The 26,501-nt window shown below is 39.5% G+C and overlaps 1 protein-coding gene across 5 annotated transcripts in view; it reads left to right on the forward strand.

Moving 5' to 3' along the window:
• The window catches only part of LOC132122930 (cell adhesion molecule 2-like), a 282,211-nt gene extending 256,299 nt beyond the window's left edge, over positions 1-25,912 (forward strand). Inside the window, exons 9-12 of one of the 5 annotated variants that reach the window (XM_059533443.1) lie at positions 13,052-13,078; positions 23,743-23,865; positions 23,973-24,078; positions 24,550-25,912. In XM_059533443.1, the coding sequence (XP_059389426.1) occupies positions 13,052-13,078; positions 23,743-23,865; positions 23,973-24,078; positions 24,550-24,655 (362 nt within the window). In that variant the 3' untranslated portion in view covers positions 24,656-25,912. Of the gene's footprint in view, positions 1-13,051; positions 13,079-23,742; positions 23,866-23,972 lie in introns of all 5 variants that reach the window. The other 4 variants (XM_059533446.1, XM_059533444.1, XM_059533445.1 and 1 more) reach the window with 4 other exon arrangements.
• The last annotated feature ends 589 nt before the right edge of the window (positions 25,913-26,501 follow it).

Here is a 26,501-nt window from a genome sequence, read left to right on the forward strand (position 1 = left end):
TTACTGTGCATTTGCATCAAATTTGTAGTGGGTTTCTATTTCTTAATCTACCCTGCTTGACTCTTTATAGACACCTATTAATGGACAAACCTGGCAACCCGCTTCCTGTTTTATTATTCCGCCCATATTTGGACTGTGCTTCCTCCCTGCTAATGTGACTTAATTAATTCATTAGAACTTGTCACCATGCTCCACCTTTTTGCCCATATTTGGACGACACTTCCTGTGATTTGAGTAACTTTATTATTGCCTCTGCATTGCTGCTGATAATGGCAATTAGTGACTAATTCTCTAACAGCTGGCCATGCCTAGTTTGAAGGAGATAAAAACTGACTCTTTGGAACAGAGAGGGGTCTTGCCTGGTGGCTGCTGTTCTGCTGCCATTTTGTGTTCTGTGCACTTCCCTGCTCTGTACACGAAGCCCAAGTTCCCAGGCATCTCTGTTTGACCACCGGTATACTGCAGCTGGGTTTTCTCAACGCTCTCTAATGTTGCCTAAAGGGCCGTAAATATATTTTATTACCACACATTGTGAATGTGTGTCCATTTTCTGTGGTGTTGGTGTTCATTGTGGTCGTTTGCTTTTAGCCTCAGCAATACCTGTCTTATGGTTCCAGTGGTTGGCATTGTCCTGAAGACTGTGGCTATCCTCGAACCTCCCTCAACGCTCTCTAATCCTCGAACCTCCCTCAACGCTCTCTAATGCTGCCTGAAGGGCCGTAATTATATTTTATCGTACTACAGTGTAAGTGTGACCCGCTATCTGTGATGTTGGTGGTCATTCGTGGTGCTCTCTTCTAGCCTCTGGATTATCCACCTTGGATCCCTGGGCCCAGTGTTGCTGTGAAGACTGCCTTGGTTACACCGGAATCTCTCTCAGCATTTGCTGTTTGCCGCCGAGAGTATCTTAACGTTTCCCTGTGGGTCGGACGACTGCCGTGACCTTCTGGACGTGTCCGCTTGACTTTTTGGAGGGAGGAACGCTAGAGCGAACTGTCGTGAAGCCACCGAACCTTAGCCTCTTTCCAAACGGCTTCAGAGACATCATTTTAGTGAACTCTTCCCCCTACATAACACTATTTCTAGTTAGTGCTTGCTGTCTCAATAAAGACTATTTGTTGTATCCACACATTGACTGTCTGTTTTGTTTCTGTGGCTGGGACCTGATTTATTTTATGTAACGTTGGTCACTAGGTGACAGGCTTTTCTGGCGTAGTCGGCAGGGTCCCAGCAGCGGAACACAACAGACATGTCTGATCCTCCTGGTAGTGCAGCTAACCAAGAGGCAGAAGGAAATGTGGCTAGTGGAGGTAGTCATACAGCAGCCCAATTATTAGTTCCATGGTTTATGGGAGGGCCATGGATACCCCGTTATAGTGGGGAAAGGGGAAAATTTAGCTCATGGAGGTCTCAGATAGAAGCTATGCTAAGGGCCCAAGGGTTAACCACACAACAATGGGTGGATTTTCTGTTGGCCGCTCTAGATGGGGAGGCAAGGCGCCAGGCACGGTTATTCAAGGCGGAGGAAACTGCTGACACTAAGGCACTGCTGGATGCCCTACAAAAGAAGTATGGTGATGGAGGAAGTCGAGCCCAGCGACGGTCAAGGTTCTTCAGCTGCAGGCAAGGTCAGGAGGAGGGAGTGGAATCCTTTATCTTAAAGTTGCGGGAACTCTACTTTGACTGGCAGGGACGTGAGCCAACCCAAGAAGAAGAGGGCGAGTACCTGTTAGATCAGTTCACTTTGAACTTAAGACCAGGCCCAATTCAGCAAGAGATCCATCGCCAAGTGCGTCGCAATCCACAGTTGACGTTTGCCGCTGTCTGTACTGAGGCTGTGGCTCTCCAGCAAGAGCAGCAACATGGAGAAGACCATGCCTGGGTCAGATGGGCCGCCACACCTACAGCAGAGGCCTCACCAGTTCACACCCCAAAATGTGACACACCTGATCTGAGCCAACTGAAAAGCGAACTCCAGGCAGAATGTCGCAAGGAAGTGGCAGAGCAACTGAAGGGTTTGAGTGCCTCCATTGTTGAAGAACTCCGCAAACAGATATCACCTACCCCCCTAATGGCCAGTCAGCCCACTGTTCCATCTTTGCTTGCCATCGCACCCCAACTGCCCATCAGTTCAACTGTGCGTCCAAGACCTCAACAGATGCCACCAGGCAGGGGGTCCTTCCAATGGGATGCTGAGGGGAGGCCTATATGCAGGGACTGTGGAGGAGTGGGGCACATCCAGAGGTATTGCCCAACTCGTCGCAGACCAACTTCGGGTTTTTAGTGCCCCCTGCCACCAAGGGGCGTGTGGCAGGGACGGCCGCTCACTCTGCTGGAGTGACCACCAAGTCCCAGCTTGTTGGAGAATGTCCACGTGTTGAGGTGGAGGCTAATGGAAAAATGATCTCTTGTGTCCTTGATACCGGCTCCCAAGTCACTCTGGTGAGTAAAGCCTTCTATAAAAGACATTTTGGGGATATTAACATGAATTGTGCCCATGACTCTCCCTGGTTAACCTTACGAGCGGTTAATGGATTACAGATACCGTATGTTGGCTATGCAGTTGTTGATTTTGCTGTCGGGGGTGTCCAGGTTCCACAGAAGGGAATGGTGGTGGTTGAAGATGGATGCATGGGAGCAGACCATGCCATTCTGGGAATGAATGTAATTGCACACTGTTGGGATGAATTGGCCAAGGGCAAACACCCTGGGTTGTCAGCTTTCAAGTCTCTTGTGTCGCCTGTAGCAGGTCAAGTTTGGGAACAAGCCTTCTCTGTCTGCCAGAGGGTGACGGCTGAAGGGCACGCCATTCCCTTTCAAGGGGTTGCTCGACTGCCCCGGCAGCCACCAGTGGTTATCCCCCCTGAGTCTGAGATGGTGGTATGGGCTCAACTTCAGGAAGGAGCCCCCAAGGCAGTCCACAATGCATTAATAGAACCCCTCGAGGACCAAGATGGGGAGTGGTATGTAGCACGGTCGCTAGTGGTGGTAAGCGGAGGTAAGCTGCCAATGAGGATGTGCAACCCAAATCCCTATCCCGTAGAGGTCCCACTGCGCCGACCATTGGCTAAGGTGACGCAGACTGACGAGTGTGATGTCCAAGTGGGACGGGAGTTAGTGGTCCAGCCTGACTCCTCTGGAGCTGTGGAAGTGGCAATTCGAGCTGTGACTAACCTTTCTGAACTCTCTACTCCTACAGATCCTATCTTTGCTATTGAGGGCGATGGCCTGAACTCAGATCAACACCAACGCATTCTGCAGCTCTTAAGGAAGTGGAACAGCATGTTCCCCTTGCATGATGATGACTTTGGCAGAACCAATGCGGTACAGCATCAGATACCCACGGGTGCTGCTCCGCCCTGTCGAGAACGCTACCGTCCTGTCCCCCCGACTCTTTATCCGGAACTGAGGACCCTGCTACAAGGCATGCTAGACAGTGGGGTGGTCCGTGAAAGCTCCAGTCCATGGGCAGCACCGGTAGTCCTGGTTAAAAAGAAAGACGACAGTTGGAGGTTCTGTGTGGACTATCGTAAGCTTAATGCAGTTACTCACAAGGATGCATATCCACTACCTCGCATCGAAGAGTCCCTCACAGGGCTGAAGAGGGCCCAATGGTATTCCACACTTGACCTTGCTAGTGGATACTGGCAAGTTGAAATGGACCCCCAAGACCGCCAGAAGACCGCATTCACTACCCCAATGGGTCTCTATGAGTTTGACCGTATGCCTTTTGGCCTGTGCAACGCACCAGCAACCTTCCAGAGGCTTATGCAGCGGTGCTTGGGGTCCATGGTGCATGACTTTTTGTTAATTTATTTGGATGATGTGGTCGTGTTCTCACCTGACTTTGACAGCCATCTTCACCACTTGGAACAGGTGTTTCGGAAGCTGTGTGATCATGGCCTGAAGTTACAACCAAAGAAGTGCAAGTTGTTTCAGCAACAGGTAACCTACCTGGGCCATGTCATCAGTAACCAAGGAGTAGCGACTGATCCTCAGAAGACCGCTGTGGTGGAGGAATGGCCTGTCCCACAAACTATTAAACAGGTGCGTTCCTTTCTGGGCTTTGCAGGGTATTATAGAAGATTTATTCATCGCTTTTCCCAACTTGCTGCCCCTCTTCATGCCTTGCTGAAGGGAACGGCCACTGCTCACCAAGGAAAAATTCAGGTGAATTGGACTCAAACTTGCCAGGACTCCTTTGACAGGCTAAAAAAAGCCTTGGTATGTGCCCCAGTCCTTGCATACGCTGACTTCTCTCTACCCTTTAGACTGTTTACTGATGCCAGCCTGGAGGGCTTGGGAGCAGTATTGGCCCAAGAACAGGATGGACAAGAAAGAGTCATCGCTTTTGCCAGTCGGAGTTTGCACCTCTCAGAAAGAAACGACCAAAATTACAGCTCATTCAAACTCGAACTTTTGGCTCTGAAATGGGCCATAACAGAGAAGTTTAAGGATTATCTGTGGGGGGCCACCATTGACGTTTTTACAGACAACAGTCCGCTTGTACACTTAGCCACTGCTAACCTGGGAGCTGTGGAGCAACGTTGGGTGAACCAGCTGGCCAACTATCAGTATACCATCAAGTTTCGCCCTGGTAGAACTAATAAAAATGCTGATGCCCTTTCCAGATTGCCAGGCGAGTGTGTTGAAGCTGTGGTAAGGGTGGTGGCTGAACCAGCTGATTCGGTCCATCCTGTGGAGGACATTCACCAGACTCCGGACCGGCGGTACAATTGCCAGTTTCAGGACCCAGGGCTGCAGCTCCTGTGGACCTGGAAATCTGTAAATAAACTTCCACCACCTCATGAACAAAAAGGGGCTCCTCAATATGTAAAGCGACTCCTGCGTGAGTGGGAACGTATTGTAATTCATGGCAACCAAATGCAACGCCGATGCACCGACCAAAGGACTGGTGAGATATACTGGCAAGTGTTGATCCCGGAGCAGGAAGCACGAGAGCTATGGCAACAATATCATGAAAGCTTGGGCCATCAAGGTGCAGAGAAGGTCTGGTCAGTTCTGAGGAGACGGTTCTATTGGCCCAGCATGCTGAAGAGCGTGGAGACTTGGACGGCGACCTGTCCTCGTTGTCTCCGGCAGAAGCCTGGACCTGAGGCAAGAGCTCCCCTGGCACCCATTTCCACATCCTACCCTTTTGAGGTATTGGGAATAGACTATCTCTCTCTGGGAAGACCCGGGGACCCTTTCCCTTATATTCTAGTCATGACTGACCTTTTCTCCAAGTATGCCTTTGCAGTACCCACAAAGGACCAGTCAGCAACCACTACAGCCAAAGCCCTGTACAGTGCCGTGATCCAGGTTGTGGGATGCCCAGAAAGGATCCTCTCTGACCGTGGGGGGGCCTTTCAGTCAGCAGTAATGGAACAACTGTGCCAGTTGTATGGATGCAAACAGTCCCGAACCACCCCTTACCATCCTCAAGGTAACGGTGCGTGCGAGAGGTTCAATCAAACTTTGCTGTCTCTCCTTAGTTCTCTTTCAGAAGCTGATCAGAACCACTGGCCACAGAGTCTCCCTGCATTACTACAGGCTTATAATAACACCACCCATGGTTCCACTGGTATGACCCCTCATTTCATCGTCTTCGGTCGACATGCACGCCTCCCAGTGGACTGGGTCGTAATCTCATCCCCTCCCATACCAAGATATTCTTTGTCGGATTGGGTGAAGCAACACTACAGAACTCTGACACAAGCCTACAACGTGGTGAAGGCAAATGCCGAGAGGCAACAACAAAAGGACCAGCAAAGGTATGACCGACGGGCCAAAGTGGATATGCTTCTGCCAGGGGAACGAGTCCTCCCAAGGAATTTCCGCAGGCGTGCAAAGGGCAAGCTGGCACCTCGTTGGGGTCCGGATGTTTGGGTGGTGGTAGCCCGACCTCGAGCTGATCGACCGGTCTATGTAATTCGTCCAGAAGGTCATGAAGGCCCCTCTAAGACCATTCACCACAATAACCTGCGCTGTTGCCCCATTAACATGCCAAGAGAGGAGCCCTCAGAAGAGGAACCGTCTACAAGCCGACCACAGGCCATGTCCTGGTATCCGACCATGGTCACGCCACTCACCCATCAGCAACAGCTGACTGGCCATATGCCCACCACCACTTCAGTCATACCGAACCCAGAGAGAGATCTGCTGACTGCAGCTAGTGGAGTAGACCCAACGGCACAGACCCCAAGCCTGTTGACCGAAGAACTGATGGGTGAATCGGAGCATATAATACAGCCTGAAACCGTGTCCTGTCTGCCAAGCCTCCCTGTGAGTCCAACAAGTGGGGCAGTAAGGCGGTCACAAAGATCCACCAGGGGTCAGCCCCCAACCAGGTACGGGCACATATAGATAGTGTCGGGACGACCACTAGAAAAGTGGGGGGGAAATGTCAAGGGTTGACTCAGTATTTTGTTTGTTTTTGATCAGAGACATTTGGGCCTTATATTGTGCAGTGTCATGTGTGATGGTGTTTACTGTGTGCATTAATATATTGGCACTCTGAATTGTAGTGGTTATTTACTGTGCATTTGCATCAAATTTGTAGTGGGTTTCTATTTCTTAATCTGCCCTGCTTGACTCTTTATAGACACCTATTAATGGACAAACCTGGCAACCCGCTTCCTGTTTTATTATTCCGCCCATATTTGGACTGTGCTTCCTCCCTGCTAATGTGACTTAATTAATTCATTAGAACTTGTCACCATGCTCCACCTTTTTGCCCATATTTGGACGACACTTCCTGTGATTTGAGTAACTTTATTATTGCCTCTGCATTGCTGCTGATAATGGCAATTAGTGACTAATTCTCTAACAGCTGGCCATGCCTAGTTTGAAGGAGATAAAAACTGACTCTTTGGAACAGAGAGGGGTCTTGCCTGGTGGCTGCTGTTCTGCTGCCATTTTGTGTTCTGTGCACTTCCCTGCTCTGTACACGAAGCCCAAGTTCCCAGGCATCTCTGTTTGACCACCGGTATACTGCAGCTGGGTTTTCTCAACGCTCTCTAATGTTGCCTAAAGGGCCGTAAATATATTTTATTACCACACATTGTGAATGTGTGTCCATTTTCTGTGGTGTTGGTGTTCATTGTGGTCGTTTGCTTTTAGCCTCAGCAATACCTGTCTTATGGTTCCAGTGGTTGGCATTGTCCTGAAGACTGTGGCTATCCTCGAACCTCCCTCAACGCTCTCTAATCCTCGAACCTCCCTCAACGCTCTCTAATGCTGCCTGAAGGGCCGTAATTATATTTTATCGTACTACAGTGTAAGTGTGACCCGCTATCTGTGATGTTGGTGGTCATTCGTGGTGCTCTCTTCTAGCCTCTGGATTATCCACCTTGGATCCCTGGGCCCAGTGTTGCTGTGAAGACTGCCTTGGTTACACCGGAATCTCTCTCAGCATTTGCTGTTTGCCGCCGAGAGTATCTTAACGTTTCCCTGTGGGTCGGACGACTGCCGTGACCTTCTGGACGTGTCCGCTTGACTTTTTGGAGGGAGGACCGCTGGAGCGAACTGTCGTGAAGCCACCGAACCTTAGCCTCTTTCCAAACGGCTTCAGAGACATCATTTTAGTGAACTCTTCCCCCTACATAACACTATTTCTAGTTAGTGCTTGCTGTCTCAATAAAGACTATTTGTTGTATCCACACATTGACTGTCTGTTTTGTTTCTGTGGCTGGGACCTGATTTATTTTATGTAACGTTGGTCACTAGGTGACACAGTGACTTTGGTTTCCAAAAAACACAATGGACCAACACCAGCAGATGTCATTGCACCCCACATCATCACAGACTGTGGAGATTTAACACTGGACTTCAAGCAACTTGGGCTATGAGCTTCTCCAGCCTTCCTCTAGACTCTAGGACCTTGGTTTCCAAATGAAATACAAAGTACCCTTTTGAAAAGAGGACTTTGGACCACTGGGCAACAGTCCAGTTCTTCTTCTCCTTAGCTCAGGTAAAATGCCTCAGGAGTGACTTAACAAGAGGTATACAACAACTGTAGCCAAATTCCTTGGCACGTCTGTGTGGCTCTTGATGCCTTGACCTCAGCCTCAGTCCATTCCTTGTGAAGTTCACTCAAATTCTTGAATCGATTTTGCTTGACAATCCTCATAAGGCTGCGGTTCTCTCGGTTGGTTGTGCATATTTTTCTTCCACACTTTTTCCTTCCACTCAACTTTCTGTTAACATGCATGGATACTGCACTCTGTGAATAACCAGCTTCTTTGGCAAATCAATGTTTGTGGCTTACCCTCCTTGTGAAGGGTGTCAATGAACTGTCAGATCAGCAGTCTTCCCCATGATTGTGTAGCCTAGTGAACCAAACTGAGAGACCATTTTGAAGACTCAGGAAACCTTTTCAGGTGTTTTGAGTTGATTAGCTGATTGGCATGTCACCATATTCTAATTTGTTGAGATTTTTGTTAAATGTGAGCCAAATCATCACAATTAAAAGAACTAAAGACTTCAGTCTGTGCAATGAATTTATTTAATACCCAAGTCTCACAATTTGATTACTGAAATAAATGAACTTTTTCACGACCTGTATTTAAATGTGACACACAAGTATCAACAGAAAGGACATTAAAGTATATTTTAGTTTACTGTAAATATTCAGCAGTACATTCAGCATTACACTTTAACCATATAAGGGCAATAGAAGTCATTAAGAAATTACATATAAAAAGGCACTTTTTAATTTGGTCAAAAAAGTGCTTTGAAGTTCAGCTAATATAAATGTAAACTACAGTACATTTTAAATTAAAATGCAGTTAAATGTAAAAAAAAAATAAAGGCTTTTAAGTTTGCAGTTATGTAATATATATATACAGTATATATATATATATATATATATATATATATATATATATATATATATATATATATATATATATATATATATATACTTTTTTTTTTTTTCTAAAAGTAATATAACTTATGCTGAAGTGTATTTCTTTTACACAAGGAAATTATTATTATTTATTTATCTTATTTAAGTACCATTTAGTATACTGTACATCTGTTCTGAATGTGTATCTTTAAAGGTGTATCGTGTCACATTTGTACCACTATCACTGCTTCCTTTAACAGCTTTCCTTCCATCACACCTCCACTCCAACTGTGATTGGTTGAATCAACTATTAGCCCCACCTTCAAATCCACCCCATTGGTTTGAGCCAGTGCTCAAATAAACATATAGATGTTTTCATAGTACCACTGTGTTTGCACTTTTCGCAGAAACAGTGCTAGTTATAGATGTAATAGTAATAGTGTGAAGTGTTCATCAAAGCATTAGAGGCCTTGAACCAAACCAACCAGATACACGGTGAATCACAACATTACAAACTTAGATTTAAAACAAAAAAGTATTTGAAATAGTTTTCACAACAAATTCCACTGTTAAACATTATCATTTAAAAAATAAGTTGCAATAATGCAGGCTGATGGCTTCAATAAAAACATATGTCAATCCCTTAATGACCTTGCAGTTCACAACATGGGTAGCTCAATATACTGTATAGCGTATTCATTAGAGCGGTGGACTAGGTAGTATCAATATGACACATAGAGCTTCGCACTCTCAGGGTTTCCCCTGTACTTTCCACTCGCTACACTCACCATAAAGACAAAAACTAAACCTCCATATATTCATAAGGCCAGCCTGCAGCAGCAGAGAATTTCCAGAAAGACATGCTTGAGCTAGAAAACAGCCAATCCGATTGCCCTGAAGGCTGAGAAAATCCATGTATTGGTCTGCACGCTCCTATGTGAGTTTTATTGAGTCAGTGAGAGACCTGTGACATCGCTCCTGCAGGTGTAATGTATGGTCTTATTGTACCCAGCAGTAGGTCTGAGTAGATGAGACTCCCTCTAACCACTCCAAGCCCCGAGTTCTCCTCTGACTTGAAATTAGCGTCAGCATTTACATCTCATGGGTTTAATCCAGTGCTTGCTTGGAACTGTAAAATATTTATTGCTTGCTTCTTATAATCAGCATGTGTTTGCTCCCAACCCTTTCTCATTTAATACCATGAGAACAGATGAAAAAGAGTTTTGTTTACTTGCTCGGAAAAGCGTGCAAACATCCATAAAATTGACGTCTTTTAAGAAGCATGTCCTGATGCCGGCGCAAGAGATGAAATACTTCCAGAGGCACTTAGAGGCAATTTGACCCTAAACGAATTCCTTGCCAAATAGCTCGAAACTGCTGGGTTGTATTTATACTTATTGCTCTCCAGTCTTAGGTCATATTTAAAAGAACTAATTATGTATTGGTGATCAGTTTTGGAGGAAGGGTGCGGGAGGCCCACGCCACGCAGAGACTGATCGAAACAATCTGCGTTTGAAGTCCAGGCCAAGGAAACGAGCAAACAGTCACATTTCTAATGTAGAAGTAAAGCATTAGGGAACCAAAAGAGAATCCTTGACCAACAAGAAGAACATAAAATCAACTTGTAAATAAAGCTGTTATGCATAATTTGGGGCGAGGTGATTCGTAAAATAGGGCCGATGGGTGAATCGCACAAAACATATAGCCAGGTCAAATTACCCTAAAATCTAAAGAAAACAACATTACAAGTTAGTCAGGAACTTGAGGATGTGAGCCAAATCTTATATATTGTGTCCCAAAATGAATATGAATAACAAAACGAAACAAAATTACACTAAATGTACAATCATTTGCTACAGGAAGAAACCAAGATGCAAAATGAACATACGATTGATTGATTGATTGATTGATTGATGCTTCGCAACAGAATAGCATCTGCATAAATAAATATAAATATTATCTGCAAATGTTTCCCTACATACCAATAGCACTTGAAAGCAAAAACATGAAAATATATTCCACTGTTTAAAATTTTGAAATTAATATATATATGCAACGTATACTTTAATTCAACATAAATATTTCAATATATTTAACATATGTTACAAACCAATATATGCTGTTCTTTTGAACATTTATCCATCAAAGAATACTGAAAAGAAAAAAAGACTTTACTTATAATATTTCACAATATTATTGTTTTTGCTTAGCATAGGAGACTTATAAAAAAATAAACCTACTGTAAATAATGCTAAACGGTACTTGTGTTTTGTAGCTTGTAGTACCATTATTGAAGAAATCCCCATCAACAACACTAACAACAGGCTTAATCTCTTTACCCAGAATATAATTGTGTATCTTGTTTGAATCTGAAGTGAAACATGGCCTGGACATGATCTTGACAGGTTTCGTGAGATTCACCCAGATCAGAAACCCACTCAGCCCGCAGCAGAAATGAGGCAGAAACATTCACTCCACGTTTGAACTACAGCGTCAATGTTGATCTTTTCCTCTCTTCCCATGTCTGACTTTCTCCATCTCTCTCGCTGCCTCTTTACGTCACCTCCACCTTTTTACATCAGATGTTCTTTTTTTCCTCACTGTGAAAATTTGACTAAAAGGTTTTTGGCTCTAGAAGTGAGGGGGAAACAGCTAGCTAAAGATGAAATTCTGGTTGTCAGTCTGTCAAAGAGTCAATGATAAAAGGCATTTCTATTCAGACATCTGCTCTGTTTCAGTAAATCGAAGGGCAGATGTAATACTCCAATGTGGACAAACAAGCACATGGGAAACAAGCAACATTAACATCATGTACCTTTAAAAATCTCCAAAGATGTTGCTAGTTGTCACTAAGACATTGGGTCTCATTCACTAATAATTGCTTGGATGCATGAATCTGTTCTTATATTAAAAACTTTTAATTATTCTATGAGAAACCAGTGTGGCATCCTTGAAACCAGTTCGAACTCGTACACCTGTTAAACAGACAGAGATAACAGGCTTTTCTAAAGCTAAAGCTATTTCGTACACTTTCATTGTATATGGTCAAACATATGCATTTAAGGTGAAATATTTATGAGTAAAATTTCATCTTAACATGATTATAAGGCCACCCAGAGTATAAGATTTTTATTTCTGTTAGAAAAAAGTTAGAAATATATTTTACATTGTAGAACGGTCAAGGATATATTTGGGATGTTTAAAATGCATGTGTTCTTAGAAATGTACAGGAGTTTTTGTATTTATGTTAGTTTCAATCGGTTTTTTTTTTTCAGTTTTTTTTTCGTAAATCTCAATGTTTTTTTTCTTGCACCTACAATGGACAACCAATATTTATTTATTGATTTATTAAGTAATAAAATGTAATAAAATGAAAAGCTTTATGTGAAATAGCAAATGGTGTATCCAAGGGAATATATAATTTCCAAATAAATAAATGCAGGAAGGAAGGGAAAAAAGTGTCAAGTGGTGTAACCAGGTAAATCTTTTCTTACACAATTGGCAATCATTAGATAGTCATCATTAAATAAAAGTTATAAAAGTGTATAAGATAAAACATTTGTAAATTCTTTTGTACAATAATAATGCATTTTTATGCATTTATGCATTTTTTTAAATAAATTTAGAATAAATATGAGTATGAAAGTTGATGATGAATCATGATTTGTTTTTGAAAATGTCTGTATACAGATTTTATGCACAAATTAAAATGTATGTACAGGGAATGAGAACCAATGTCCCAATATGTCATGCCCATTCTCTCAGTCTGCATAAGATAAAGAGGCTAGTGACTCAAAAGACTAAACTGGCATTAATATAGTAAAAATAACTTCAGCTTCGTTGGCTTGAAATATGGAGTGATTTGCATGATAAGTAGCATCATTACAGTTACAGGGCAGTGCAGCGGGACGTAGCAGACATCTATGTATAGTTCTGAATATGTCCAAATGGAAGTGTTTTACAGGATGTGTATGTTCATACATTGAATTTGTACTTGAAACCATCTTGTCGTCCCAGTCGTCCATGTTCCATCATTCTAACTGCAGGTTAATGCGGTCAGTTGGTGTCTTCATTAATGGTTCTGAGTTTTGTGGCCAGTTTTTTTTTTTCTTCTTTTTTTTTTACTTCTTCTTCTCTCCCCTTGTGAAGTCCTCACCTTTGTCTTCCCTTACTGCCCCTTTCTGTCTGCGTCCATGGCAACAGCTAAAGATTTCCCAGGTACAACCACAGGTAAATATTTTTTGCTGGTGTGCTGACTTCATCATTGCGAGACAGGGCGCTGTAATGTGGCTTGCGGAGTGGTGGGTTGGGTTACGCCTCTTAACCTCCTCCATAGCATGAGCTGGGAAATAGCATTGCCTTGCATGGGAGCACTGCTGATCTTTGTGAAATGTCATGGTGCTCCATGGTGCTGTCATTCACATGAGGGATGCTTAAGCCTTTGGCTCACTTACTGTTATCAGTGAAAGGAAATTAATCTTATTACTGTTAGGAAGAGTCTGGAAGAGTTAGAAATACGGTTAATATAAGAGTCAGTGGAAAAAAAGGATAAAATAAAGAGCATTTTGTACAAATTTGTGTCACTTTCATTCATTTTTGAAAAACTTTTAGGCCATTTTCAGCATCAAATGTCAAGTGGTGTAACCACGTAAATCTTAAAATATTTTTTCTTATACCTACAATGGAAAGAAAAAGTAATACATAAAAAAAAAAGATTTTAAAAAATTCTGTATAAGTTTGTCATTTAGAGTTTTAAAAAACTTTTAGGCTATTTTTGGCATCAAATGTCAAGTGGTGTAACCAATATAACTACGATAGACTATCTATCTATCTGTCTGTCTGTCTGTCTATCTATCTATCTATCTAAAATTTTACAATCTGTAGCCATTTTTTAATCTTGAATATTATTAAGTTTTTTTAGGGTTCCACCAGTTAATATTTGACAACTAACCATGTTTTGTATTACAATATATGCTATTTAAATGCTACTTAATTATTGTATCACAGGATGGTTATACCACTTTGAGATTTTTTTTAATATTACCCTTCTGGAGATATCAAAATGAATTCAAAAATTCAGAAATGTAAAAAAAAAAAAAGAATAATAAAAAAAATTGTACATTCCTTTTATTATATGAATATTTTTTTTTTCTGTTTTTATTATTATTATTATTGGTATTATTTTAAAAAAGTAAATAAAATAAGTCTGTGCACAAGACGTCATTGACCCAGAAATGATTTAAGCAAAAGTAAAAAAATGAATCTTTTAAAGTTCTGATGAAACATTATTTTTGGGAGAGTCCGCCTCTAATCATTAGTTCTCTTTTCTTTTATTATCCTCCGTAGCCACACAGAATGAATATTAAGAAACAAAGACCAAGTTGAAGTTAGCTCAATGTCCTTGTAGACCATTTGAAAGGCATAACCACAAAGCTGTTAGTTTCTGTTTTGCTCACTAGAACTGTTGCAGTTGCAGCTGTTGAATCGCTGGCATAAAAACATTATTATAAGTCATCAGTCTATGCATGGAATGGCCTTTTAAAAACATGTCTTGTGTTGTATGTGCAGTTTCTGTCCTGTTTTGTTTTGTTTTATGTGAACCGTTGATTTTTCAGCTTGATAGTCTCTTTCACTGCGGTCTCTGTGCTGAATGTTCCACCTTGATGTGTTCTAACTATTTATCTTAGGTCAGTTTTTTTTTTAGCCTGCTCTCCCATGAGGAAATTGATTTTAAGGGGACCTATTATGCACAAGATGTAAAATGAGTCTCTGATGTCCCCAGAGTGTGTATGTGAAGTTTTAACTCAAAATACTTTACAGATCATTTTTTATAGCTTGTTAAAATTGCAACTTTTAGGGTACGAGCCAAAACGCATCATTTTCGTGTCTTGCCCTTTAAATGCAAATGAGCTGGTGCTCCGGAGAAGAGGGTGGAGCTTCAAGAGCTCAAGAACCCCGCAATACCGGGGTCTTTCAGAAAGGCAATTTGGAAAACTAACGCGTGATACTTACTTCTTCTGGAGGTGTAGCTGGATCACGAACAGTTGGAACTGCTCCATCCTTCAGGAGAAACTTTTGTGCAAAAACTGCTTTATACTGACCCTCATTCACAAAGCAGTCCGGTGTAAATGACTCGCGCAAACATAAATTAATTTTGGTAGAGTTGAGGGAGCATCTTCTTCAAAAACAAAACTAATCCACCTCGATTTCAGCGGCTCAGATTTCAGGAGTAAATGGAGAGAGCTATGTGGATTCATACATCCAGCTCCAGAACACCTAAAGCATTTGAGAGACATTCTCATCAGTGCAGCAATGGAGGACTGTGTACATCTCGCTGTGAACTCGCTCGGGGCAGTTCTGTGTATAAACAACAGTGTCTGACACATTAGCAGCAATGCTGAAAACAAGTAGCTGGGAGACACTGCTTTTTACTTTTTTATCATAGGGTGGCTACACTGCCAACACACATTTATGTCTAAGCAAGATGTGAAATAGATCCCTTTTAATAATTAGCAACTGTGATTTGTTTTTAAAACCTAATCATATTTTTTGCCACCCACACCATATTTTTACAGTGGACATGAGCTGCGAAATGAGTGTGTGGAGATGATAGCAAATATATACAGCATGTAAAGACAGTATCTCAGTTTTCGTCTGTATTAAGAACACGTTACCAGTTCAAAGCAAGATTTATCAACAGCATCGGTTACAAGATGCTGATAACAATAGAAAATGATATCGGTCAGCAAGTTGATGATTAATGCACAAAAAGGTGCATGTAAACATGTAGGAGAAAAGCCTACAATACCATCTGTGGCACAAAGGCTGTTTCTATAAAGTGGGGCAGTTCCAACTTTGCACAGTCAGTCTGGTGCTTCTGACTCACAGCCTGTAAGTACGTTTTCATATTTAAAGAATTTGTCACTGATGAAACGTGAGTTTTGAGCAGTGTAGAGTAGTGTTTGTTGTTTGTCCTTTCTCAGATCACAAATGCAGACACAGTTTTAAGTTTATGCGGCGTGATACGCAATGCAATGCGTAAAAAGACAGTATAAGTCATTATAATAAGTAATTATGTCCACTCTGGATGCAACAAATGCCTCGTTTGTAATGTGTTTAATTGTTTTTGTCTCGTCGCGCCGGGACACACGGCATAACAGTATGGTAAGGGTCATAACATTTCTGACACACTTGATGTATTCAGCCAATCACAACACACTGGATAGCTGGCCAATCAGAGCACACCTCACTTTTCAGAACGATGAGTTTTGTAAAAATCGATGCGTTTCAGAAAGGTGGGGCATAGAGGAGAAAAAATAATGTACAGTATGTGGAAAATAATGTGTTTTTCTAACCTTAAACCACATAAACACATTGCATTACAACAAATACACAAAATAATGTTCTTTTTAGCAACGTCATATGACCCCTTTTTAAAGAATGATTTAAAGCATAAAGCTGGATCAAATCATTTTTAAATATCACTATAATAAATACAGTATAACAAAATACCCTCCAGCCTTGCATTACTGTAACCACAATTTATACTTGTTTTTACAAACTGAGAGACAATAGGGCTTAACTTGTTTTGAACCTGAAACGTTCCAATGATCATTTAAATGAAACGCGCTGCCTATATCTTTACAGACTTCTCTATGCATAATGTCCTAGAGTCTGTGCCACAAATTGTAAAGCAATAAGTCTACATTAATTAATGCCCTAGTGATTTATTTTGATGCATATGTTCATTTAAAACTTTCTGATTGGGTATGTGAGTGCCATAAAACACATCCGATATGTGCCTCCGGCCTTTCACATGTGAGATCTTAATGGAATTCATTAACGCTCAAGCGAAATGACGTACGTCGTTGGCCACATGTCACCATCCTTGAATGAGACTTATGATCTCTAATGGAATTTCTACTGACTGAGGCTTTACTTTCACAAACAAGCTCCATTTTCAAAAGAGTAAAATGTGTCTTTGCTCTATCAACAGAAAGATGCACATGCTTCTGACCTCCGCTGGCCAGCTGTCACTCTGTGACCTGATACGTTTGGAGATATCAAAGCGTTTTCTATTCTGTCATGTCTGTTCAAAGGAATCAACCCTCTGCTTAAGCTCTGCCACCTTTAGTTACAGATGCTCATCTTATAGAATGTTTTTCAGTAAAAATATATAATATATATTATGATTTCTAAAGGATTATGTGGCACTGAAGACTAGAGTAATGATGCCGAAAATTCAGATTGACATGGCAGGAATTATATACAGTATATATATAAATATATATATATCCTATCTAATAATCAGCCTCTCTTTCTTAGCAAAGAAAGCTCTAGAAATAAATACAGTCATTTATTTTCTAGCTTGAGACACCCCAGGTCAAATACAGTACATTCCCACACATACAATTATGAAAATTAACATTAAAAGATCTTCATGGAAATAATCAAAGTGATCCGCGTACTGTATGTGAATAAATGAGGAGATATTACAGTAGCTCACAATTTAAGAATGTGAAGATTAAAGGTTGTAATTAAAGATGATATACTGCACAACAAGACAGACATCATTATTCTTCTCCCTGCTTTGAAACTGCTCGTTCACAAGATACCATAATGAACAAGCAGTATCCTTGTTATCAAGGGATATGCAAAACTCTGCATTTCTAAGCAACAGCCAACTACAACGCCAAAATGAGAAATATAGCAATACAATATACGTTCTAAATTGTAAATTTATATAATTCCTGGGGCTCATTTAAATGAGGAAACTAAGATTGGAAGAGCAGCTTGAAATCAAGTAACCGCTATACAGCTCTTTCACTTAAGGCTGGAAGCGCTTAATGCAGTCCATAAATTGAACAATATTATCAAACTGCATATTCATGAGAAAATGAAAGACATCTGCAGCAATAATGGCTTTGCTGTGTAGACTGCTATTATTTTTGGAAGCTAAAACCCATTTTGTAGCCCATGTTTGAGTTTATACTACAACCCAAGTACAGTGGTGGCATTAAATTGTAAAAATAGAAAGTGGAGTTAACTTTAAAATACAAAGCAACTAACTCAAATATGTGTGTGTGTGTGTGTGTGTGTGTGTGTGTGTGTGTGTGTGTGTGTGTGTGTGTGTGTGTGTGTCAGAGGTGGGTAGAGTACCCAAAAACTGTACTCAAGTAAAAGTAAAAGTACTTCTAGAAATATTTACTCAAGTAAAAGTAAAAGTACTAGTCTTGAATAGTTACTTGAGTAAGAGTAAAAGAGTATCGGATAAAAAATCTACTCAAGTAGTTAGTTACTTGTTACTTTGGGTCATATATACTGTACTGAGCCTATTTTTATTTAGATATATAGATAAAATGTATGTAATGTATGTGTGCGTGTATAAATGTATATATTTCATCAGCCTTTACTTCAATTTATGTAATTTATTATAAAACCCAGTCTGTTTACTTGAGTAACAGATATAGGTGTCATGCCATAACATATTTTTAATACGACTGACTTTATATTAAATGTGAATTTAACATTGAAAGTTAATGTGATATAAATATTGCTACTAATCTTTCATTGTTCAGAAAGAGAGCAAATAACATTTACATTATTAAAGATAATTTTCACTGACAGTCTAGATTTCAATCACTCTCAGAAACTCCCATTAAAATCACTGAAACTGTTAACACTGTGAAATCAATATCTTAATTATAGATTCGTACACACATCTGCACTTTGTTGTTCCTGCGAGAGAATTCGCCAGAAAGAGGTAGGCCTATTCAGTCAGTGAGCGAGTGAAGGAAGCACCGGCATTTTAGCGATGACTCATCTGAATGCCTCTGATTGGCCAATGCTTTAATAAGCTCAAAAGAATCATGTGTGATTGGTTATAATGCGCAGCGCTGTAAAAACGCATCTATCTCTCGCTCAGCGCCAGCAAGCGATCACAGATCTTTATTTAGCAGCTGGTGATATGACTTGCTGAACGTACTTGCACCAGTGTGATTGTATTAAAATTAATAAAATCTTAATCGGCTATTTTTTGTCTTTTGGAAGCTGCATTCAACTTGACTCCCCTCTGTTATAAGCCACACACGTACAACAAACTAATGTCACAGTGGTATCGTGTACTGTAATCGAATGTAGCCCAAGTTATTACCTGTTAAACAGTAGACAGCACACGCGGTGTTCATCTAATAAGGATCTCCATCGCTAGCAAATAATAACCTTCGCAGATTTCAATTCAGTGCAGTTCCAGCCACGTTTTCAACGCTCTTTCTGTTCTTAAACGTTACAACTCCGAGTGAACCACTTCAGACGCTCAGCGCGTGCGGCAGGGAACTGAACGAATCATTCAAACTGATTCATGAACCAATTCACTCGTTTGCCAATTGGTTTGATCAAGCCTTTGAACAGAATTGACTCAAAAGAATGAATCATTCGCGAATGGGCATCGCTCATTGCCCAGAGAAAAGTAGACTGCGCGTTTGGAATAAACTGAAGCATTATAACATTTATTGCATTAAGATAAAGTAACGAGAGGAGCGTCGCCCACAGTAACGAAGTAAAAGTACAGATTTTTCCCCAAAAATTTACTCAAGTAAGAGTATAAAGTACCCATCTTTAAATATACTCCGAAAAGTATTCGTTACCCCAAAAAATTACTCAAGTAAATGTAACGAAGTAAATGTAACTCGTTACTACCCACCTCTGGTGTGTGTGTGTGTGTGTATTTTATTTTTATTTTTCACTTTCAGACTCTTCATCTCAAATCAAATTTTTGGAAAAAAAAAAGTTGAAGCAATCTTCCAAAATGTAAATAAGGAGTTGAATAAACTACTGTACTATATGTAGCTGAATTCAGTTGAACAAGCCTAACCAGATGGTTTTAATATAAAACATCATCAAAAACACTACAGTGTTTTATCTTTTAATTCTAGAGACCTATTAAATGTACACATCCTCATAATTCCCCAAGTTTTGACAAAGGACACAAAATTAGATGTTTATAAATTTGACATTAAAAAAGACATTTATAAATTAGATCATTCAATCAGTCTTTAAAATAGTGTGTCTGACAAAACAGAAATAGGATTATTTATAGTATAAAGTACAGTCATAATATCAAGCAGTGATACCAACGTATATTTTGAACTATATACACACACATGACGATATTTACATGGTACTCATGGTACACTTTCCTCCACAGCACCTTACAAAAAAATGCTTTTAGCTTTATATGCTGTATGAGCTTTGTATATTTGGTAACATTTTACAATAATGTTTGCATATTAGTTGAGATTAACTAACAATGAAAACTTTACTAATCAGTTAATTTCGACATTTATTCATTATTAAAATCAGAAATTGTATCTATTAATAGTATTTAACAGACATGAGCTAACCTAGACTAGAAATAAACAGTTTTATTATTTTATAGTTTCAATATTTTGATTAATTAATGCTATAACAAACATCTTGCTCACTGCTAATTAATGCATTAACCAATATTAACTACTGAACCTATATGACCATATATTCTAAATAGTCTTTGCGAACTCCATAGCAAGTTATATCTAATCTGATATCTGACTGTATATGTGTAAAAGTGACAAATACAACACACCTTAGGCTGTCAAAATTGGAGTGGTTTATAGCATTATCTTCTAAAAGATTAGCGTACTCCATTCTGAACAGCCTCCCATAAAGTGTACCATTCTTTGAACTTAATTTCTATAGGGCTTTTATTTTTGCCTCAAAACAAAGCACAATGTTAGTTGAACTAAATGGGTTCATTTACGTGTTAGAAATGGGTCAACAGAAGTCCCTGTTCTACACATCTCCGAGGGTCACTTTGCCAAGCGCAGCAGAAGCGAGAGCCATTCATCACTATGAGCTAATGAGAGCAAGTTTGAAGTGCAATAATGGCACATAGTTAAAGTTTACACCCTTGCAGAAGCACTGAAATGGCGCCCCACGTAAGGCCAAAGGTGTCAGGACAGTATCGCTACAGGTCAAACACGCGAGGTTAAAGGGACAGTTCGCCCAAAATTGAAACTCCTATCCACTATCCACCCCTGTGTTGTCCCAAACCTGAATGACTGACTTTCTTCTGTGGAAAACACTTTCTTTTGTGGTGCCCCATGAAATCTTTTATTTTCCCCTAAATTCTGTTTTCCATTTATTAAATTTTTAATGGTTTCTGTGTCACTGTATCATTTCAAAAAATGGTGTCTAATTAAATCAATTATTATCATTTTAACAATTTTTAAATTTCAAATTTTCACTACATACTTTTAATATGTAGTGAAATGAAAACATAATTAATTTACAATAAACATTGCATTTTTTTGTCAAATGCTGCACAATAGTACTGTACAGCAGTAACTAATCAAATATACCTCGGTTTTATGATATTCTTTAGAAATATTATTATCTTTACTTGAGAATTACATTTTAGTATACAATAGTGATAGATTTCTGTCATAATTTCTTCAAGTTAAACAAGACTATTATTTTGACAGTTTACTCTGAAGGTCTTTAAGTTTAAGTTACTTTGAGTTTCAGCGTGTATTTGACAGTCGTTTTTCTCAAATGAAATGGAGTAAAGCAGTGAAGGGACTCTCTGAGCAGCTCTGGAGATGAAGTTCATGTGCTCATATATTTAGTTGATATTGAGTCACGTGTGTTTGAGTTTGTGTAGCAGACGAAACTGCATTCATTTACACAGAGACACACAGAACATGCAGACTTAGCCTATTAGCGACAAACACGAACTGGCTGTTATCACATTTATTTCTGCTGTTAGATTATTTCATATCGAGTAAAAATGTCCAGAGCTTATCAACGTTTTCGACAAAAATTTCATTGCGACTCAAAATGTTATTATTTTATCGCCCAGCCCTACAAAATCCCCTTCAAAGTATAGTAAAAGTGAAGTAACAAGCCAAAATGTAAGTCATTATCAATTGAAAATCTTCTTGTAGGAAGTATCCTGAACAGATTTTTTTAAGATGGATCTTTTCAGTGAATCAGTTTCTCCAGTTTATAAAATTGACTTGAGGGGGCATTTACATGACACTGTTTTCGATTAGAAATGGAAAAGTTTTTATGCGTCATTTGCATGACGACAGCGTTTTGGGGGGGTGAAAACTCAAAACTTTTGAAAATGTTGATATTATGCACATGTGTACTACGTTCACATGGTATTTCTTTACAAAGTGATACTGCCGACTACTGGCCTGGCATGCATAATACAGCATTCTAGGAAATTTTCACAAATACATGTGAATGGAAATCATTTTGACAGAGTTGTTATCTGTACACAAATAAACACAAAAGGAAAAACGTCTCCATTTTTAGCATGTTGGTGTAAACGTACTCTGAATGATTTGTTTGCTAATCTTACTTATCTGTTTTAACTCACTGATAAACAGCATGCAGGGGACCAAATTTTCAGTGAATTACAACATAACGTTCGTTTCCAGTCTACTAATCCTTCTACACATTTGAGGCAGGCAGTGGCAGCACTATCTGTCTAGCTTACTACGCCATCCGCAGTGGGGGCTTAAGATTCACGACTCTAGATGGCGATTTATTCAGGAGAAGTTCAGAGGCGACTGAATTCACCCGAGCCTGCGCTCGCTCACTCAAAGTTAAACCCAGGAAATAAATCAGCCTGCCGCAACCCCTGCCGTTTTTAAACTTGTTGTATATCGACAAGGATTGAGTCACTTTGGTCCTCACAGGGCTGTGTGACATATGACAGTTCTTCGGTAGCTGCTCAGCATTCGTTTGTAATGATAAATCGCCCTCCCTCCTGCTGCCTATTGAAAATCAGTATAGAACATTGGATTTGAATTGATGTTTCTGTGAAAGGGTATTGCATAAACACCAGTTTGCAATTCATTGATTTGACTGCATAGGGATGGCATATGACAGTAATATTTAAAACACACACACATACAGTATATGTATATATATATATATATATATATATATATATATATATATATATATATATATATATATACATATATATATATATATATATATATGGAATGCTTGACACAATATTCACTGTATATTCAGCTGCTACAGAAAATGCATTCTAAAAGCTTTTTCAGTAACATTAATTTATTAAAGGATTTTTCTTAATATGATTCAGAAGATTAGAATTTTTTTTTTAAGTGAAACTTAAAGTTAAACTTATATTTAAAACTTTAATTTTAGGTGAGATTAATTGCGAGTAATTTCTGAAGAAGAAAAAAGGGCGATTAATGATTTTTTTCAATCGTTTGGCATCACTAGTCTGAAAGTAAAAATGTAAAAAGCACAATATTTTCACACGAGTCCTGATTCTAATGCAAACCCACAGCATTCAGCATGGTTTTGTGATTATCAGAGAGGAAATGCAAACCGCTGCTCTGCGTATGGTTTTCCATTGTCTTCTTTAATGTTCTTATGTAAACTGCGCAAGCTTATTTCGCATATCGCTACATCAGAACATCAGAGAAAGCCCATAGACTCTCCCCTCACAGAAATCAGGAAAGTGGTTGAAAGTGGCGGGAATGTGTCTCAATCGTCTACTTGTGATTCAATCTTAACAGCAGGTGTAAACCAGGGCTAGGATTTTTTTTTTCAAAAGCAATGTTGTGAAAGATCTAAATGGTTTCAAATCGGCAAAATGAATGCTATCAACTGAGAAATTAAATGATTTCTTGCTCAAGCTGAGATGCTTACCACTGTATTAAGTGAACTGTGGAAAGTAATGAGTCTGTGTGTCTTATATTAACACACCGACCCATAATTGGCTAATTATATCAACTGTTCCACTGGTGTTTAGAGCGCAAATCCAAAGCATCTTCTCATGCCTTGCTCTCCATCTCCTCCTCCAGATCCCAACGCTCTGATGCAGCCCGGCCCCGACCATGCACTCATTGGCGGAGTGGTGGCCGTGGTGGTCTTCATCACTCTGTGCTTCATCATCGTTCTGGGCCGATATCTGGCCAGGCACAAAGGTATGCGCCCCCCCCCCCCCCCCCAACCTATAGTGTGCAAAATGCTTGAACATGTCCACTGTTGTACCTTATGTGTCTATGTGACCTATGTGGGACTGTGTGGACAGGGACATACTTAACCAATGAGGCCAAAGGAGCGGAGGACGCCCCTGATGCAGACACTGCCATCATCAATGCGGAGGGGAACCACGCACATGCAGAGGAAAAGAAAGAGTACTTCATTTAGCACCTCTGTTTTTCTGTTCAGTATTTTCACGGCAACACTGCGAGCCAGCAGAGGAGGCATTATAGTCCCTCATAGCACTAGTCTGGTCTGGCTTTACTCCCTCTTTGTCTCCTCGACTCTAGTCTGAGTCGTTTCGCGAACCTCTTTAAGGCCAAATTTGACACGCAACTAGCTGCAAAAGAATGTTGCCTTTGGTTAAACCAATCGTAACCGTCCAAAAAAATAAATAAATAAATCGAAAACAAATAATCAGTTGAGTTTGTAACTGTAACACCAGGTCCATTTAGGCCAGAAAACCCTATCCCACCCTTCCAAAATGACCCCCGTTTGATTTGCCAAGTGCCAAAATATACAGACATGTGCCTGTCATGTTTGTTGCTGTGTTTATTCATTTAATTTCCCAGTGAATACTGATTTCTCAACTACCCTCACTGTGCCTGTTATATACCTTTTTACAGATATTACCAGGGAGCGGCAAGAAATGTGGTTCATCTCAAGTCGGAAAACCTTGGCTTTGCCAATAATTACGCTTTAAGACAAGAATACGTGAGATGTATAATGTAAATATCATGTACTGTCTTTGTTTATGTGTGAGTGTCTGTTGTTTTCCATTTTGAAAGTGGGTGTTTTTTTGGTTTTTTTTTTTTTTTTTAAAGTATGCCCTGTAATAAAGAATGTGCCCAAGAGATACAGACAATTATGTAATGTACATACACCCAAACAAGCCGACAGATTGAAAGTGGCAGGAACTCGATGAAGCACAAATGAGAATTGGTGTGTAACCATTAGAAGCGAGATTATTGTCTATTTCCATCATACCTGTCTGTATATTCTTGCACTGTTAATACCCCCCTGCCCACCTCAGAGTGTTTATTTCAAACCTGAAAATGTATCAAACGTAAGCACAAAGTCATTGTAAAATGTCATTGGTTTTAGACAGTCTCAGGATGAAAAGAAGAGCCTAATTGAATTTGGAGTGAATGCATTTTTGTTCTTGCTTTGTGAATTGAGCCATTTGTTCGACGTTTGAATGGAAGTTCAGCATTGTTTCATTTTGATTCGCTGACCGACCCTTGTTAATATTGCTGTATATTACTTTGCTAAAGTGGTTATTGGTGGAATATTGTTAAACTATAGGATCCCATATATATATGAGAAAACAAATGTCACAATATCTATTTCAAGTGTCCCATTATTTAAGTTTATATTAGTGGAGTAAATATTTGTTTGCTAGTTTGTATTGTCCCAACCCAGGGAATGTATATAATGTGTATACTTCAGCATTTAGTAAGCTGTTTATTTAACTGAATTTGAATTCTTTATTGCTTTGTTTTATGCTACATGTGTGCGATTCCATTTTAGCCTCTCTATACTAAGTTTGTTCCAAGGGATAATTGTCATTAATACTAATTTATTGGGTAAATCTGATGGACAAACACAACACATTACTATTAGTGTTTTTTCTAAGCTTGTGAACAGATAGGACCGTTTGTTCATGAGAAGGTCAGATCAACAATCACCATTATTGCCTTTGTGTTTGCAACAAAACATACGACCACACATTGAAGCTCTGGAGAAGCGTGATCTTCAGTGTACGTTTTTACGAAACATGTTTCCAGTGTTCATACTTTATTTCACTCTTTTTAACATCGACTAGAACGAAGACATTTTTCTAAGAGCTCTTGATTTGCTTTATTGTTTTCTTGCTGTATGGGAAAATGTGTGAGGTTGCTTTTACATTAAATATCTGACTTTTTCAAACTATGCCTCTGTAAGAAAAGAAAAAACTCAAGATTACTGAGTAAAATAGGCACAAACTCAGATTTGTGTTTTCTTCTTCATGCAACACATAAGTCTGTCTGAAAACTAAACACACACACAGTATATATGTATATGTGTGTATATATATCACATTTATAATAATATTTTATATCATATATATATATATATATATATATATATATATATATATATATATATATATATATATATATATACACACACACACACACACACACACACACACACACATACATATAATTCATACAATTATGCAATATGCAAACAATGTTGAAATAAAATATGTAACTGTATTATATTATATTAAACGTTTTATTTTATATTATATTATTAAAATATATACAAATATCATTCTATATTATTAATTAAAATAAAAAATACAAGAAATAAATTTTTATTTAGTTTATTTATTTATGTAAATTGCACACTGTCTGGTGTTTGCATTATAGTATTTATGTGCTTAATATGTGAGTAAATCAGATCCTTGAGTTGAAATAATGGAATAATCTTTTAAACATTCTGAAGTGGGCTTGTGGTGTGGCTACATGCTGCCCCCAAGAGCCAGAAGCGCTCAGTGCATGAGAATCTGGAGGTTCTTCTTCTCTCAAAG

Source organism: Carassius carassius, chromosome 41 (genome assembly GCF_963082965.1).
Source record: "Carassius carassius chromosome 41, fCarCar2.1, whole genome shotgun sequence".
In the NCBI taxonomy this organism is placed as follows: domain Eukaryota; kingdom Metazoa; phylum Chordata; class Actinopteri; order Cypriniformes; family Cyprinidae; genus Carassius; species Carassius carassius.